Genomic DNA, 16,126 nt, shown 5'->3' with positions numbered 1-16,126 from the left:
TCAGGTGTTAGCACTGATCACAGAGGAGAGGAGAGTCTAGGACATCCCATGACCAGTTTTTTCAGAGGGTAGAAATAAACTATTTCATTTGAGACATTAATACTTGATGTTCCATTTATTACAGCAGCTAGCCTAGCCTCAAAATTCATACTCTGTGTTAAAGGAAATAGTCTAGGGGAACAAAATAAGACAACCATCCCACAGTCAGTATTTGTTAGAAATAACATTTACTAATTTTCCCTGTCACAAAACTAAGACTAGTCCTTCCAGAAACATTAATACAAATAAACAAAATGAAGAAAAATCCTAACATCTGTAATACTAACACTAGAAGGAAGTACTGTTAACATTTTGCTATATAGAGTTCCAGGCTCCTATTTCTCTTTTGGATGATAAATATAGAGATGGGACAGATACAAAGAAAGATGATAGAGAGGTAATCAATCACATAATACTGTAAAATCTACAATAAATATATGCTTACCATATTATCTTCTACAAGAATAGATGGATGGACAAAAGGATGGACAGATGGAAGGAAGGAAGGAAGGAAGGAAGGAAGGAAGGAAGGAAGGAAGGAAGGACGGACGGTGTGAGGGTACAAGCATGACAGCATGAATGTGGAAGTCAGAGGACCACTTTGTGGAGTCTGTTCTGCACTTCCACTTTTACATGGGTTTCAGGTGTTAAGCTCAGGATGACAGACATGAACAGCTAGAGCCTTTACATGCTGAGCCACCTCACCAGTCCCCCTTTACAAGATTTTTGAGGAATCCAGAATAATCTATTATATGGCTATAAAAGTTTTGTTTAACCATCTACCATGGTTAGATAGCATGTAGATGGTTACCATAATCTTAGATATTGGGCAGCAGCAGTACCAAAGGTACACAGAGAAACATCTGAAAGGAACATGGGCAAAAATATGGTGCCCTGGAGCCGCCTACACATGTACAGCAATGCTATTAGTGTGGCTCCAGGTTGTAGGCAGGAAAAGGAACCAGATAAAAACTTGGCACACAAGGCTGGAGAGAGATAGCTAAGAGGTTAAGCGCATCCAATGTACTTCCAGAGGACCCAGATTGGACTCAGAGCACACACATGGCATCTCACAACCAATATGTAACTTGAGATGCAGAGTATCCAGTGCCCTCTTCTGGCCTTTACAGGCATTTAATACAGAGGCTGGAGGACAAGCACACATAATCTAATTTTCTTTTAATCTAAGCATTTGAGACAATGCAAATGACAAAAAGTATTCTGTTCTATTATAAAGAATATTTTATTCTGATGGCAGCGCAAGAACTTTGAAAAGTCTTCTCCTCTAAGAATGGTCTTTCTACTGATATTAGAATGACTTTTCTAAACAGAAATGATCACACTATTTAAACAAAGATAAGAAGCAGTTATTATAAAAGGAAGAATGAGATCTATCCAGAAACAATGGAATATTGGGAGCAAGAAGAATCCAAAAATCAACAAGCATGTATGTGTACATACATACATACATGTGTATGTATGTATGTATACATATGTATGTAACAACCACACACACACATACATACACACACACACACACACACACACACACACACACACACACACACACACATTGAATTATAATACTTGGCCAAATACTCATATCACGAAGAGAGGGGTTTTGTTTTTCAATTTAAAAAATTAATTCTATAAAATACGGAGGGGTTAAGTGAATTTTTATCACCTCTCACTACTGTATCTAGCACACACTAAATGCTCATCGAGGAACCACTGGGAATAGTAACAGCAACTGTAATGGTGGTGATCATAGCTTCATTGTTAATAAATAGATGCACAGATGGGCTGGCTGGAGAGAGACACTGATATGGTTACCATGTGTTGCATGTTGGATTTTGGGTTATCTGGTAAGTAGTTTGATGTATAAATTTAGATCCTAAAAGAAAGGTCTAGGCTTGAGATATAGATCTAAGAGCCATTACTTATAAACATCACTTAATATTTTTTTGCATTGGAAAAACCCACAAGGGGCTCAGCCTACACCCAACAAAGGGGAAGAAAATGGACCTTGCCTAGCTAAGCCCACACAGCCTGCCCTGTATTACAAAGCCAGTACTGACTCTTAGTTCATCAGTTTGAAAAGTCAGATCAAATTATTTTCCTCTTGATACCTTCTTTCGGCATTATTCCTTTACCCATAAATGGTTACCAGCATCACCTTCCTGCCCATACCATTCTAATGATAAACAGAGAAAGAAGGGTGCAACCCCACCTCATAGTAGGAAGCTGGTCCCTAGCACCATCAAACCCAAACTCACCAGAGACCAAGCGTTCAGACTCTGTGTTGGCATCATCCATTTTATCAACAGCAGTAGTTATCAGAACCTAAAACCATGGCACTCTTACATTGTTAGAACAAATTCCTAGTAAAACAATATGAATGCTGGTTTCATCTTATTACAAAAATAACTAATGGTTTTGTTTTAAAAGTTCAGTTGTGTGTTAATTGGTTAGTCACACTTTATCCTTTCAAAGGCAGGTTTGGCAGCATGGTGATTTTTTGCTGTCTGTAAAGATGATGCCAATGAATACAACCAATTTAGTATTTGAAATAGATTAGCAAACAGACACCAAAAGGAAATGAAGGTCCCACGATTTGGAGGAAGAAGGATACATGCACCATCGAAGGCTCCATTTCTTCTTCCAGCTTTCTTCTTCATCTCTTGGGTTGTCTAAAACTCCTATCATTGTTTTCCCATAGTTATTCTTCTTAGCATATCAACATGAGAAAAAAGAAAGAGAAAGGCTCCAGACTCAGGAGCAGAGGTGGTTAGCATGTTTGGGTCATTTCTGAGATAAGCACTAGGTACATCTGAATAGACCTCAGAGAGCATCTTAGTTGGACTTTCCAGTTTTACGTGTTAGACTGACCAAGTCAGTGACTCTAAACCACACAGTACACTTAGGGGCCAGGAGCAAGGTTTCTCCTGCTGCTTAGACTAAGGCATTTTTCACTTGTGAATGGGCTGCAGGCACCGCAAATATCTGCCCACCAGAATACAGTTGCCTGCTCAGAACATGAGATGACACAAGAGGTCTTGTAACTGCAGGAAGTGGGCTGCAAAGAGTCATTCTGTGTCCAAAGGCCTCGACGAGCATTTCTGACTAGAGTCATTTCTAGAGACATCAGGGAAGCAGTGGTATCTGAGTTTCCTCTTGAATGAGAAATAGAATCCTCTTAGGTAGAAATGGGATAGAGTAGAGACACAGGCAGAAGACAGGGGATCTAGTCTAAGAACAAACACCTGTCCAAGGAGCAGTGAGAGGAGATGGACATGTTCTTGGAGGAAGATGAGAAGGCAAGGCTGAGTTTGCACTGGGATGGGAACCAAACACTGAGTGTCAATGGTTGCAGTCAGGGTGTGTATCCAAAGAGACTGAGTGAGGAAGAACCACAGTTAACAGCAGATTCTTCAGGATGACTCAGACTCCAGCTCAGCAGCCAATAGATGAGGCTTTGAGCAACACAGAACTTAGACAGGAAAACCATTAAGAAAAAAAAGTGGAAATTGTAATGAATAAGTTAAATCAACTGAGAGATTCTGATGGTGTTACACATATGATAAGGCATCTCTCTGGGCTAAATTGATAGGAGTCTAAGATGACACATGAAATTGATGATAAGCATTAAAAAGTACTTCTGAACTGTATTCTTTAATTATTCCTTTTAAAAAAATAATAAGCTGTTATCTATTCTAACTTCATTATTCAGTGGTTTCAGATTCAGGCCTCTAAGAGCTGCACAAATTGGAGCTATTAATAGAATGGCACCTATTTTCTGAGAACTTGTTTCCCATTAATGGCAATAATAAGACACAATAACTTTGTACAGAAAACAAAATAAACACCACTAACCACCCCCTTACACCTACTATGATGGCTGCTCTGAAAGCCACACAGATGAACATTAGCTGGTAAGGGTGTGAAGTGAGTGGAGCTTGGGTTCTCTGTTGATAGGGGTATAAAGTGTGCAGCTGCTATGGAAAAAAAAGCACAGATTAACCCTAAGATCCAGAAATTCTATCCAGGGAGACAACCCCCCTGAAATATACAGCAAGAGCTCAAGGAGATATTTCTATGCTTGTGTTGCAGTAGCATTATCTACAACAGGCAAAGACAGAAGTCACCCAAATGTCAGGAATGGGTGAATGGATAAAAACTGTGTTGTATTACATAAATACATAGTATTCAGTGTTAAAAACAGGAAGCTCTGATACCTGCATAGCACAGATGAATATTGAAGACATAGTATTCAGTGGAAATAAGCCAGTCCCAAAGGACAAAAGCTGTTCTACTGCATACATGCCAAGCAGTCATAGCCATGAAGACACAAAGTAGAGTGGTGGCTTCTGGGAAAGAGAAGGAAAGTGGGGGGGGGGTTAATGTTCAATGGATACAGAATTTGTTAGGGAGGTGAAAAACTTCTGAAGACAGACTATAGTGGTGGGTGAACAACAGTGTAAGCACACCACCCTACTAATATACATATCTAAAAGTAGTTGATGTGGTAAAGATTATGTTTTCACAACTAAAAACAGTCTTGCAGAGAGAATAAGAGCATTTTCCAAAATGCTCGATTTTCCAATAGAATCCTACCCCCGTGAAATCCCCTGGTTTCCCTAAGGACATAATGTGATCAACCCCTGTGATGAGAGGAAGACAGAGAAAAGAAACACAGGTGTCACCTGGGTAAGCTCAGAGCTGTCACTGGAAAATGGGCACACCTACTCTGAACTGAACCCCTTCATCTCAGAGGCACCAAAGGGTTCTTACCACACAGTCCTCTTCCAAGGATAAAGTCTGCTGACAAATTCTTGTGACACAAAGTAGCCATCTACTTCCTGTTTAGTAAGGGCTACCAAGTTTTTTTTTTTTTTTTTCCCTGAGACAGGGTTTCTCTGTGTTGCTTTGGAGATTGCCCTGGAACTTGCTCTGTAGACCAGGCTAGCCTGAAACTCACAAAGATCCACCTGCCTCTGCCTCCCAAGTGTTAGAATTAAAGGCATGAGCCACCAATGCCCGGCTACCATGTTCTACACAGAGTCATGTTCCCTGTGGGGGCAGAAAATACAGCAGCTGATGATTTGGGGAAAAATCTCATCAGCCATGGTGGCCCCATAGCCAACCAGACAGTGAAGTAAAAGGACCCTGCTGTTTGCCCCAGCCCAAAGGTGACGTGCTATTCTACCTTCAGTCTAAGAACTGACATTAAAAACAATAAAGGTAAGAGAAAAGTATCTCACCCCTCCCCCCAAGTTATTGCTTCTCGGGGACACAAGGGGAAACTTCTCCTCTTGAGTTACTAAAACCAAGTTTCACCATGAAGCAAAAACTGAACACACCTGAAATGTTCAGATGCTCATGAGGACAGAGCAGAGGTGAACATAGCGCTTCTGAAGGCTGAGGTCAAGTACTCAGGATGCAGTGAGGTGGTATGATAATGGATCTTTACAAAACAGTACCAGGGATTCATTAACCCTTCGAGACTCTTGTGTGCATCCTAGCATCTACAACACACAGAAGTTTACTTCTTGCTGGGATATAAATTACATGGGACAAATTCAATCCAATAATAATTGAGATATAAAAGTTTCTGGAAGTTCTGCAACCTTCCTCAGCAGCCCAAGAGTCAATCTTGGGGTGATACAAGAAGGCAATGGTATCTTGGAAGCATATGGTTTCTCATGCTATTTTCTGCAGGCACACACCTCACCAAACTAGTGATGATTCTTCTCTAACACAGCCTACATCCATAATTGCCACCATATACATATCTGAAAGTGTTTCTGTCACTTACCATTTAACAATTAATGATTACTTAATCGATTGATACAAACAAAAAATTTAGCTGCATGTTTCAAAGATGCAGTCAATGAGTGATAGTTTTGACTGCATGGTTTTAGTTAACTTCTCCATGTGATAGCTTCCATTGCTTGATTGGCAATTTCCAGATGAGGGACATGATTACAGAAACAGTGTACTTCAGAGGGCCTCATATCTTTAGTACTTATTTTCCATGCCCTGAACTCCTAAGTATACCCACAACCAAGACTCTAACACTATGATCAGCCGTGTGCGCGCGCGCGCGCATGGGCATGCATGCACACACGTGCTCTACTTAGCTCATGTCTCCTGCTGCAGTAGGATAAATGGCAAAGAAACAATTTCCTTCTATAGGTTCTTTCCATTCATTTTTATCTGTGAAATCTGGCCACCAGATCCTGAACTGCATACCACTCTGAACTCCTCTTACAGTTCCCAGCACATCAGGGCAGACGTCCAAATACAATGCTTGGTTTCTTCATGGAAAGCCTGTGAGCAAAGAGATGCAACACAGGTAACCACCTGTATCCTCATGGGATGGATAAGGAGCCATATAGGACAAAAAGGGCACTTGCACGGATAGTCTTGTGATCTCAGCTCCCTGTTATCCAATGTATTCAAAACAAGGCAGTGTTTGCCTAAGGCTTCCTTTGCATCTTCATAAGGGAACTAGGGACAAAGGGGGCATATACAAGAAACCTGAGTGAAGAAGAGCCAGGACACCCCAGCATGGGAAGAATTTCATCTTATTTTATTTTTATAAAATTATAAATCAACCTAGGTCCAATAGAGTGATTCAAAGTTAAGAAACAGTTTCCTAGGAAACTATCTTCCATAGGAGAAAATATCTTACTTTTCTTTTAAAAGTCCCACAAAGTTAAACTCTCTCTCTCTCTCTCTCTCTCTCTCTCTCTCTCTCTCTCTCTCTCTCTCTCTCTCTCTCACACACACACACACACATGCCAGGATGGCTAGTCAGTACTGGGGGAAACTGTTCACTAACAACTAAATCTAACATAAATGGAGATGAGGTGACCGACTCTTAGCTGTAGGCTTGACCTATTTTTTTTAATCTACTTGAACACATACAGATAACTTAGTGATAGAACTCAAGAAAGTAAGACTTTAGAAACATTCTGTCCTAAGTATATTAATAACCCACATAGGTAACATGGGAACGCCACACTGTGTCAACTAGAATAGTCCCTTGACTCTGTGAGACTCATCTCCACTGGACCAGTTTCTAAATCGAACAACTTTGCATTTGAGCAAGATGTGTCACCAAGCATCTGTTCATGTACCATAAAGTGATATTTGAGCAGGATGGAATAACCTTGTTCTATCATAATATTACTTTAATTTTCACTTCAAGTTTATGCTAATATATGTACAGAGTTAATACATGCATGCAAATTTAAAGCATTTGTATGTGACTTGAAAACTATCCACAAGGCCTAAAGATATAAAAAAAAAAACTACAAATTATCTTTTGCTTTCCTATAAAACTACAACTTGCTGCACTTTTTTGCAACTGCTTAGCCTAATAAGAAGATTTATTGTATACATATTATATCCAGAATTATTGTGCATTCATACAAGGCTAATCATAATATCCACTCAATAAGAGCTGTACATTGAGATGTTTTTATATCATTTAAGCTTATTTTAAACAACTACAAGGACTTAAGTACTTAGGGTGGCTGAAGATCTCTGGATAGCTGTTCAGCATTGTTGGAACCCAGCCCCCATGAGGTCTCTTAAGAGTTGTTTTCCAGCATAACCACAGGTACCTCCTGTTTTCCTGACTCACCCCACTGGGATCAATATCCTGTTGTGAACCCTCTGACATGGGTTTTTTGTTAAGTTTGTATATAAGGCTGCTCCACAATAAAGGTGAGAGACATTCTCTCAGAAAAGGACCAGGAGTCTTGGGGTTCATCCAAATCTCCAGGCTTTCACCCAATACTCGGATTTAGTGGCCAAGAGCAGCCACAAGTGGAGGTCCTACGGAGATCAGGAAAGAAAGGGGACCCTGAGAGGTCACCCTCAGAAGGCTGGAAAGCAAGTAAGGAGTTGTGAGGGTGGATTGCAAAAGGTACTAGGAAATAGGTGCCTCAACTCCTAAGAGAGTTGGATTGTAAAGGCACTGGAAAAGGGGGTGCCTCAACTCCTGAGAGAGTTGGATTGCAAAAGGTACTAGGAAATAGGTACCTCAACTCCTGAGAAAGTTGGATTGGCAAAAGGTACTAGAAAATAGATACCTCAACTCCTAAGAGAGTTGGATTGTAAAGGCACTGGAAAAGGGGGTGCCTCAACTCCTGAGAGAGTTGGATTGCAAAAGGTACTAGGAAATAGGTACCTCAACTCCTGAGAAAGTTGGATTGGCAAAAGGTACTAGAAAATAGATACCTCAACTCCTAAGAGAGTTGGATTGTAAAAGCACTGGAAAAGGGGTGCCCCAACTTCTGAGACAATTGGATTCAAAGTAATTGGAAGGGGTGCCTCAACTCCTAAGAGAGTTGGACCGCAAAGGCACTGGAAAAGGGGTGCCTCAACCCCTGAGAGAGTTGGATTGGAATAGAGATCACAGTCAATCACACAGATAAAGTTTAAAGAGACAAGGTACTGGTAAGATTTAATTTTAACTTTGGATTAAAGAAATGCGGGAAATCCATCACTGAGGAATCCCTCCTCCAGAGCTACCCACCAGCAGCCAGCTGACCCAGCAGCCCATGCTTTTGTCCACTAGAGCCTGCTGCCGGCTCTAGTCAGTCAGCAACGATGTGGTATGCACAGGCTGGCTGGAGAAATTGCCTCCTGAGAAAAAGTTGGGGCACTATGCTTGGAAGAACCCTGACCTTCAACAAACAAGAGCTCCAAAAGTGATTTATGTTTGATATCATTACCAATGAGCACACCTTCTACATGTTGGCTGAGACAGAGGCTGACATGAATAGGTGGGTCCAAAGAATCTGCCAGATCTGCAGCTTCAGTCAAACTAAAGAGAGCACTGCCCTGAGAAACCTTTCTTCAGTCAGTCATAGTTTCTGCTCTTCTCCAGCTGAATTCAGCAGCTCCAGTCATCACCTGCTCCGAGAAAGAAAGTCCTCAGCCCTTTTACACTCTAGCCAGCTACCTGTATCAAGCCACATCCAGCCTGCCTTGTCCACCAGTGCACCTCAAGAGTATCAACACTTGCACCAATGCATAAAATGCAAGGAATGCCAGCTGCTCTCAGAGCACTAGACAGGAGAGTGATACAGCCGCACAAAAACTTGCCCAGGGCAATAGACACGGTACAACACTATTGTCAATGAGTTCCCTTTCAAGACACCTGTCACCAAGTCTTTGTCCACGGTCAACCACACCTTTAACTCCAGCTCCTCCCAGTACTGCCATTCCATCTCCAATGCAGACTCCAGAGACAGTGAGGCAAACTATGTCCCTATGCAGAACCCAAGTCTTCATCCCCAGTGGCACTAACAACCCAGCTCCAAAAAAAAGAGTACTGCCAATGTGAATTACATAGCCCTGGACTTTCAGCCGGTCTCCCAGAGCCCTCATCACAAGTCATCCACATCATCTGTAGCATTGGATGAGAAAGGAGAATATGTCCAAGTGGATAAAGTAAAGACCCAGGCTCTACAAAAGACCATTCAGGAATAGACAAAGATGCAGCAGTCCTCAAGACCCTCCAAAGATGTCAAGCTATGGTAAGGAAGGCCATCCCTGACACCTCCTCTCCTTTGTGACTTTTGTTCAAAAGATGTATGTATGTTCTGTATGTATGGTGTGGCCACTCATGTGTGTATGAAATGTGATCATAAATGTGTGGTTGTTAACAAAAGAATGCTATTGTGTTGTCTTTGAATCGTTTATTGCTGGGGAAGGAGCAACAGTTGTTAAAGTACAGGTTACTTGGGAGGGAAATTTCTGCTTTTATTTCCATGGAGGGTGAAGAACTGTGGATTTCTTCCAGACTGGTATGGTTTCATGGGGCAGGACCCCCTGAAGCAGTGGCCCAGGTGATCTGAATATTTGTTTTCATTTAAATTTGGTCAGTTAGAAATGGTAGTGGTCACAGTCAATCACTTTTAAAAGGAAAAAGGAGGAAAATGATATAGAAATTATACTTTGTATTGGAATGGATCCTCATTTGTTGATACTCTGTATTGGAATGGATCTTAATTTGTTGATATTAGTTAGGTTTTCTAGATATATAGATATTTCCAAAACTTTCAAAGACATACAGAAAATATGGCATTTAAATGGTTTAGGGTTTTTCTTGACAGTGAGACACAACTGCCCCTGGTACATTATATCTGAGAGGAAGATGGGCATCCAAGAAACTCGTTATAGAGTTTGACTTTGACATGGCAAGATAAGCCATTTGGGCAAGAGGCTATTCTTGCTTAAATTGTTTCCAATGCAGGACAGTTTAGAATTTCCTGCTTTGCTAAGAAGTCTGCCAGACACATTGTGGCCTGTAGGCTAAAGATGGATGCCCCAAGTTTACCAAGAAACTTTGGGTGACTGTCTAGGAAGCAAGGTGTCTCTGTCAGTTCTAGAGTTTATATATTATCCTTCTATGGTCTTTGATGGAGTTGAAGATAGATAGTTATAGTAACACACTAAGAATGGTTAAAATCTTAGAGTTCTTACTTGATAACTGTTTTGTTATATATAAAGAAGGGGGAGATGTTGGAACCCAGCCCCCATGAGGTCCCTAAGAGTTGTTTTCCAGCATAACCACAGGTACCTCCTGTTTTCCTGACCTCACCCCACTGGGATCAATATCCTGTTGTGAACCCTCTGACTTGGGGTTTTTGTAAGTTTGTAAGTTGTATAAGGCTGCTCCACAATAAAGGTGAGAGACATTCTCTCAGAAAAAGACCAGGAGTCTTGTGGTTCATCCAAATCTCCAGGCTTTCACCCAATACACGGACTTAGTGGCCAAGAGCAGCCACACAGCATATAGAGTGTCACTGAAATGGAAAAAAAGGTTTTAAAGCACTTGTCTGTGATTAAGAAAACAACAGGAAGAAAATGAGGAATAGTGAAGCAAGGGAGAATCCCTGAACAACAGATGGATTGTATTTGACAAGGGCAGCAACCTGCCCCAAGCACATACTTCTGCTCTCATTTGCTATAAATACACAGGCCTGGGGAAGCACAGCTTGGTGTTTTATCCTCAGGGTTAGTGAAGCTTCCTGGTCTTAGATAATGCATTAAGACATATGGTAGAACTGTCCCTAAATTCAAAGGGTTTATAGATCTCCCCAAAATGATGCCAACCATTCCCTAGTGCTACTAAAACACTCTAACTCAAGTATTTAAATGATATTCGTATTCTAAAGAACCATTTTCCCAAATGACCTATCTTGGTTTCATATTTTAATGTAAACATAAATAAATACACATATAGTTCCTCTCCTCAACAGAAGGAAGTTGTAAGTTGAATCTATTATAGATTTTTGACAGCAAGATTTATATGGCTTTAAAAAAAAAGCAGTCACAAATACTTGGGAAATTAAATTTACGTGTGTATTTATGAAATACCAGCAGTCAAGCAAAATTTGTTCCTAGTTCTACTTCCCTAATATAGCTTTTACTAAGAATAATTTTCTTCAATGCTGACTGGAAAATCCCTGCAGCATTTTGTTTTGCTTTCATAACATTGTAAGGTCAGCACACTTTATTAAACAGTGATTGGGAGGGGGTGTTAGAAAAGAGTTAAGTATTGTTTATCACAAATGTTTGATAAGCAGTTCCATAATTTCCATATATAAAGGTATCTTCATTCTCCATCATATAACACACAGACTTGTATTGGCTTATGAAAACATGATGGGTAAACCTGTCTGATGCAGCTGTTCATGTTACTCAGCATCTGTAATGCTAGTCCTTTTTGGAAATCAGTTTCTGCCTCATGCAACCACAATGTTTTGACAACAAGAAGCACAGCATATCAAACAATAGCTTGTTTCAGTAACCAAAACTTAATTGAAAAGCCAATTAGCTTGCTTTCCAGCTGAACATAAATCCCTAACTCTATGTCTCAGTTCACTCAGTGAGAATGAAAAATAAATAAATAATAAATAACAAAGACTGAGAGTAATTCCAACAATTGACATGAACCTATAATTTATTCAAACTTCAGCTATAAAGCAAACAACCTTAAAATTGCAGTTTCTTCTAAACACACTAACAGCTTCTGTCTTAAAGAGTCTATTCTATTACGTTGGTTTTCTTTTTTTTAATAGATGCTACTGAAGAGCTTATAGTAGATGTTGGAAGAGAGAGGGAAACTAGGGGACCTTCCTATTAGCTCAGCTCTGAGGAAAATCTGTTGCCTGTGGACTTTCTACACTACTAAGTAACTTGTAGGAGACAGCACTGCAGCTGAGCGCATAAGATCTGGAAACTGTCCCCCTGGGTATGATATCACAAAATGACTTTGCTATATTCCTTCCCCAGTCTGGCACCATGGCTCAAGCCTGAACAGAATTGTCACACCCGAGGGCAGCTCCTGTTGTTAGATAAGGACCCTCTCACAGTCACTCTCTCTAAAATCTAACCGGGAAGTACATAAGAAGCTTGACTAGGACAAAGCAGCCCCTATTCTCTCTACCTACATCCCACTTGTCTGTGTCCCTTTGCCTGATAGTGTTTGAATGGCACTGTTAACAGAGAACACAGAGCTGGGTGGATTCACAAGTTTTCAAACACACACACACACACACACACACACACACACACACACACACACTCACTCCACCCAACATTCTAAGTACAGGTTTACTAAGCTCACCTATACAAAGTAACTTGTGGATAATCCAGGATGCAAAAGAAACTCAGCACACTTTCTCTAGTCCTTAGGGACTAAGCCTTAAGCCTTACACTGAGATGTCATATAATGCCTACTGTAAATTATGTAACATAGAAATTACCGAACATTGTAACTATACAAATCTATGGCAGTAATGTTATGACTTCTTAATCTCTCCGATCCTATACAGATCAGAGTATCAGTTCATCGAAAAGCCCTACTTTCTCCTAACAAGCCATAATTTACAATTATGTATTCCCTATGACTGACAAACAGAAGGGTAAGGCTATCTACACTCAGTAAAGCTTTTTGTCTTTTTTGTCTTAGAGCTACAAAATACCGTATGATTTTTCCAGTCTGCATGGGTTTTCCATGTCCAAATATCCCCTAGATGCATAGAAGGGCATTATTCCTGAAATCTGACATTTGTTTCTAGTTAAAAGCCATTACCAACAGTATTGCCAACTTAGTAAGGCACCCTCGATCCCAGGTGTCACTGTTAACGACAATCCCTCCTGTGTTGACACCCCAGGATGCACAGTAAATGATGTGAAGCTCATATGGTTTGGGGTAAAGTCAAAATCCTTCTTGAATTGCATATAATAAAACATGTGAAAGCTGAACTATAGCATGGCTTAAGGGTTTTATTTCAGATTCTGTAACAGAAGACCATAAACTGCAGTGCAATGGTGTTGAGCTTTCTTGTTCCCTAACAAGACAGCTCCCAACAGAGCATTCCCCATGTTATACAGTGACATCTATCAAGCAGAGCTGGGGAATCCCAACGTCACTCTAAACAGCCTCTGTCCACAGAGTGGTGCAATCCTAACAGGTCTCTGGCACACCAAGTACACTGTCAACATAAAGGAATAGTGGGTGAACTTTGCTCTTGCCTATCATTAAAACCAAATCATTAGGTATTAATTAACTGCAGGACACAAGCACCACAAATGGCAACCAGAAATTTGTGTTTAATTGGCTATCACCAGACACAAATTTAAAATAACTGACACACTTTGCAACACAGGCAGGCAGAGTGTGTCATGATGCTGAGTTTTGTGAAAATTCAATTAATCCAACCATCCATTAGACAAATGTATAAAGACCAAGGAAAGAAGCTATTAGGCATGTTAGAATGTGTAATATGTAATCATGTTAATTTACCGTTTGAGAAGGAATCCCTGCTATGTGTTAGTGATTATATGGTAATCAGGATATGATACAGATATTTAGGTCCTAGAACTGATTTCATGAATGGCAGAAACGCATTTCTACCTCAGACCTGTAATTAGACTCTCAGCTAATTTCTCAAGTCTGATAATCTGACTCTCCTGAGTAAATACTCCTCTGTGGTTAAAATGGGAGAAGTCTGGGAAATCAATGGCCAAACTTCTCATCTGAGCGTCTTTAAGGCCTAGATTAAAAAGTGCCACAATTACATCCATCTCTTCCGGTTCCCAGACCAGGAGAAACATCTTCCAAAACAAAATACTGTGAACACAATTCTTGACACGGTTGTCCCAAGAAACGTCACTCTGTAATTCTCACATAAACATACAAACTCGCTACACATCCCACCTGTGTGTTGGATACTAGTTAACCCAAAACTCCGCCCTTATCTTTAGAGGCATCTTAGCCAGCCCTTTCCTCCACATGACTCCACAAACAGTATCTGACTTCCTCAGAACCACATTCGGGATCAGAAATTAAGCAAGAGCTTGGAAACCAACTGGTTCCTCTGTAAGAGAAGCCCCCAAACAGGGACCCACAAACACTTCCTAACCACAACCAAGTTCAACAGCACAACACTTAAGAAAGTAGCAGGCACATTACCCATCAACTTACTGAACCAAACCCCAAGGGATTCAAAAGTTTTAGGCAGCCCAACGGAGAACCAAACTTAGGATTCCACACAGAGAAAAAGCCCAGAGTTGGCAACATTGAGAAATCGCCCGGCCCGTGGCACCTGCAAGACCTCCCTCCTCTAGGTCCGCTAGGACCTGGGAGCACCTGCACCCTGTAGCCGTCGAAAGGAACCCAGAGGCCGGCCCCAGGGGCTGGCGAGGCACTTACCGCACCGTTTGCACAGCACCCGGCTGACCTCCTTTTTGAGGTTGCGACCAGTCTCCAGTGGGGGATACGAAGCTCGGAAGGCGGGCGGCGCACGGCCGCTGCTGTTGGCATCGGGTTCCATGAAGAAGATGTACCTGCTGTCCTCCTTGAGCCGCCCGCAGGACAGGAAGGATGGGTGGCCCCAAGTGTCCAGTCGCACGGTGAGCAGTGAGTCCTTCTTCAAGCCCCCAGCTTTCACCGCCCACACCTGGTGCACCTTCACCAGATAGGGCGAGGGGTCCCCGGGTTGGTCGGTGTTGGGCGCAGGGGACCCGGTGGGCAGGGTCCAGTTAGCAGCGGGCGGAGGGTCCTGAGAGGGCGGTGGGTCCTGGGCGTGCTGTCCCCGCACCCCTGCCCCTGCCTCGCCTGCTGCCTTCCTGTCGAGTGCCCCCTGCTGCCGCCGCGGCGGGTGCACCTTTCCCTCGATCACCACCGCGGCGCGCCGGGCCAGCTCCTGCACCGAGCCCACGCTGGGCGGGGACGAGTAGCACACCGAGGCCCCCGCGGGAGCCGCCCGCTCGGCCGCCGCCCCCGGCGCCAGGGCCGCGGTCCCCAACAGCAGCAGCAGAGGCGGCAGCAACGGCAGCAGCGGAGGCGAACCGCCAGCGGGCCAGGGATGCGGGGCGCTGGGGCTGGTACCCAGCCGGCGGCGCGGGGCGCGTCGCCATCTCATGGTGTGAGGTGCGTGCGGGCGCCTGTCGGTGCGGACTCTGCCTGGCTGGCTCCAGCTGCCTCGCCTTGCCTGCCCCCACTCCTGCCCTGACCCTCCTCCTTTTATTTATTTATGCGGGGGGTAGGAGAGTTGTTTATGAGGGGAGAGAGATGGGTGGAACCATAGAAAGGCAAAGAGGCGAATTTTAAAAAGAAAGAAGGAATAAAAAGGAAAAGGGAAAAAGAAAAAAAAAGCCTTTGCCACCGCCTCGGTTGAGGGAGTGACAGGTTTCCCCCCTCGCCGCCGCTGCCACCGCGCCCCGAGCCCTGCTGTCGGGGACGCTGTCACCGGAGGAGGAGTGGAGGTGGAGGCGCTGCTCGGCGGGGAACAGTCCTTTGTGTGGAGTGCTGCTGCGGCGGCTGCTGGGCTGCGAAAGCGGGGACGAGAGCGCGGGGACAGAGCCCTGGAGGCGGAGTTGCGTGCCTGGAAATCGCTGGGTGGCCGAGGCGACAGCGCCCTGCGCCTGGCCTGCCTGTTTACCTGTGTTGCGAACTCGCCCGCGCACTGCCTGCCCTTCTCGGTGCTGATGCCGAGCCTGGCCGACTCGGCCCTCCCTCAGCTGGCTGTCGCCCTGACTGCTGCAATTGGGAGGA

The 16,126-nt window shown here is 43.1% G+C and overlaps 1 protein-coding gene across 2 annotated transcripts in view; it reads right to left on the bottom strand.

Moving 5' to 3' along the window:
* Nrg1 (neuregulin 1) overlaps window positions 1–15,494 on the bottom strand; it is a 1,004,076-nt gene extending 988,582 nt beyond the window's left edge. For both annotated transcript variants that reach the window (XM_035452267.1, XM_035452274.1), the window contains exon 1: window positions 14,783–15,494. In XM_035452267.1, coding sequence (XP_035308158.1) covers window positions 14,783–15,494 — 712 coding nt within the window. The remainder of the gene's footprint in view (window positions 1–14,782) is intronic.
* Window positions 15,495–16,126: the final 632 nt, after the last annotated feature.

This window comes from Cricetulus griseus (assembly GCF_003668045.3).
Source record: "Cricetulus griseus strain 17A/GY chromosome 1 unlocalized genomic scaffold, alternate assembly CriGri-PICRH-1.0 chr1_1, whole genome shotgun sequence".
Taxonomy (NCBI): domain Eukaryota; kingdom Metazoa; phylum Chordata; class Mammalia; order Rodentia; family Cricetidae; genus Cricetulus; species Cricetulus griseus.
The sequence above is the reverse complement of the archived record's forward strand: the minus strand, read 5'-3'. Positions and strand labels throughout refer to the sequence as shown.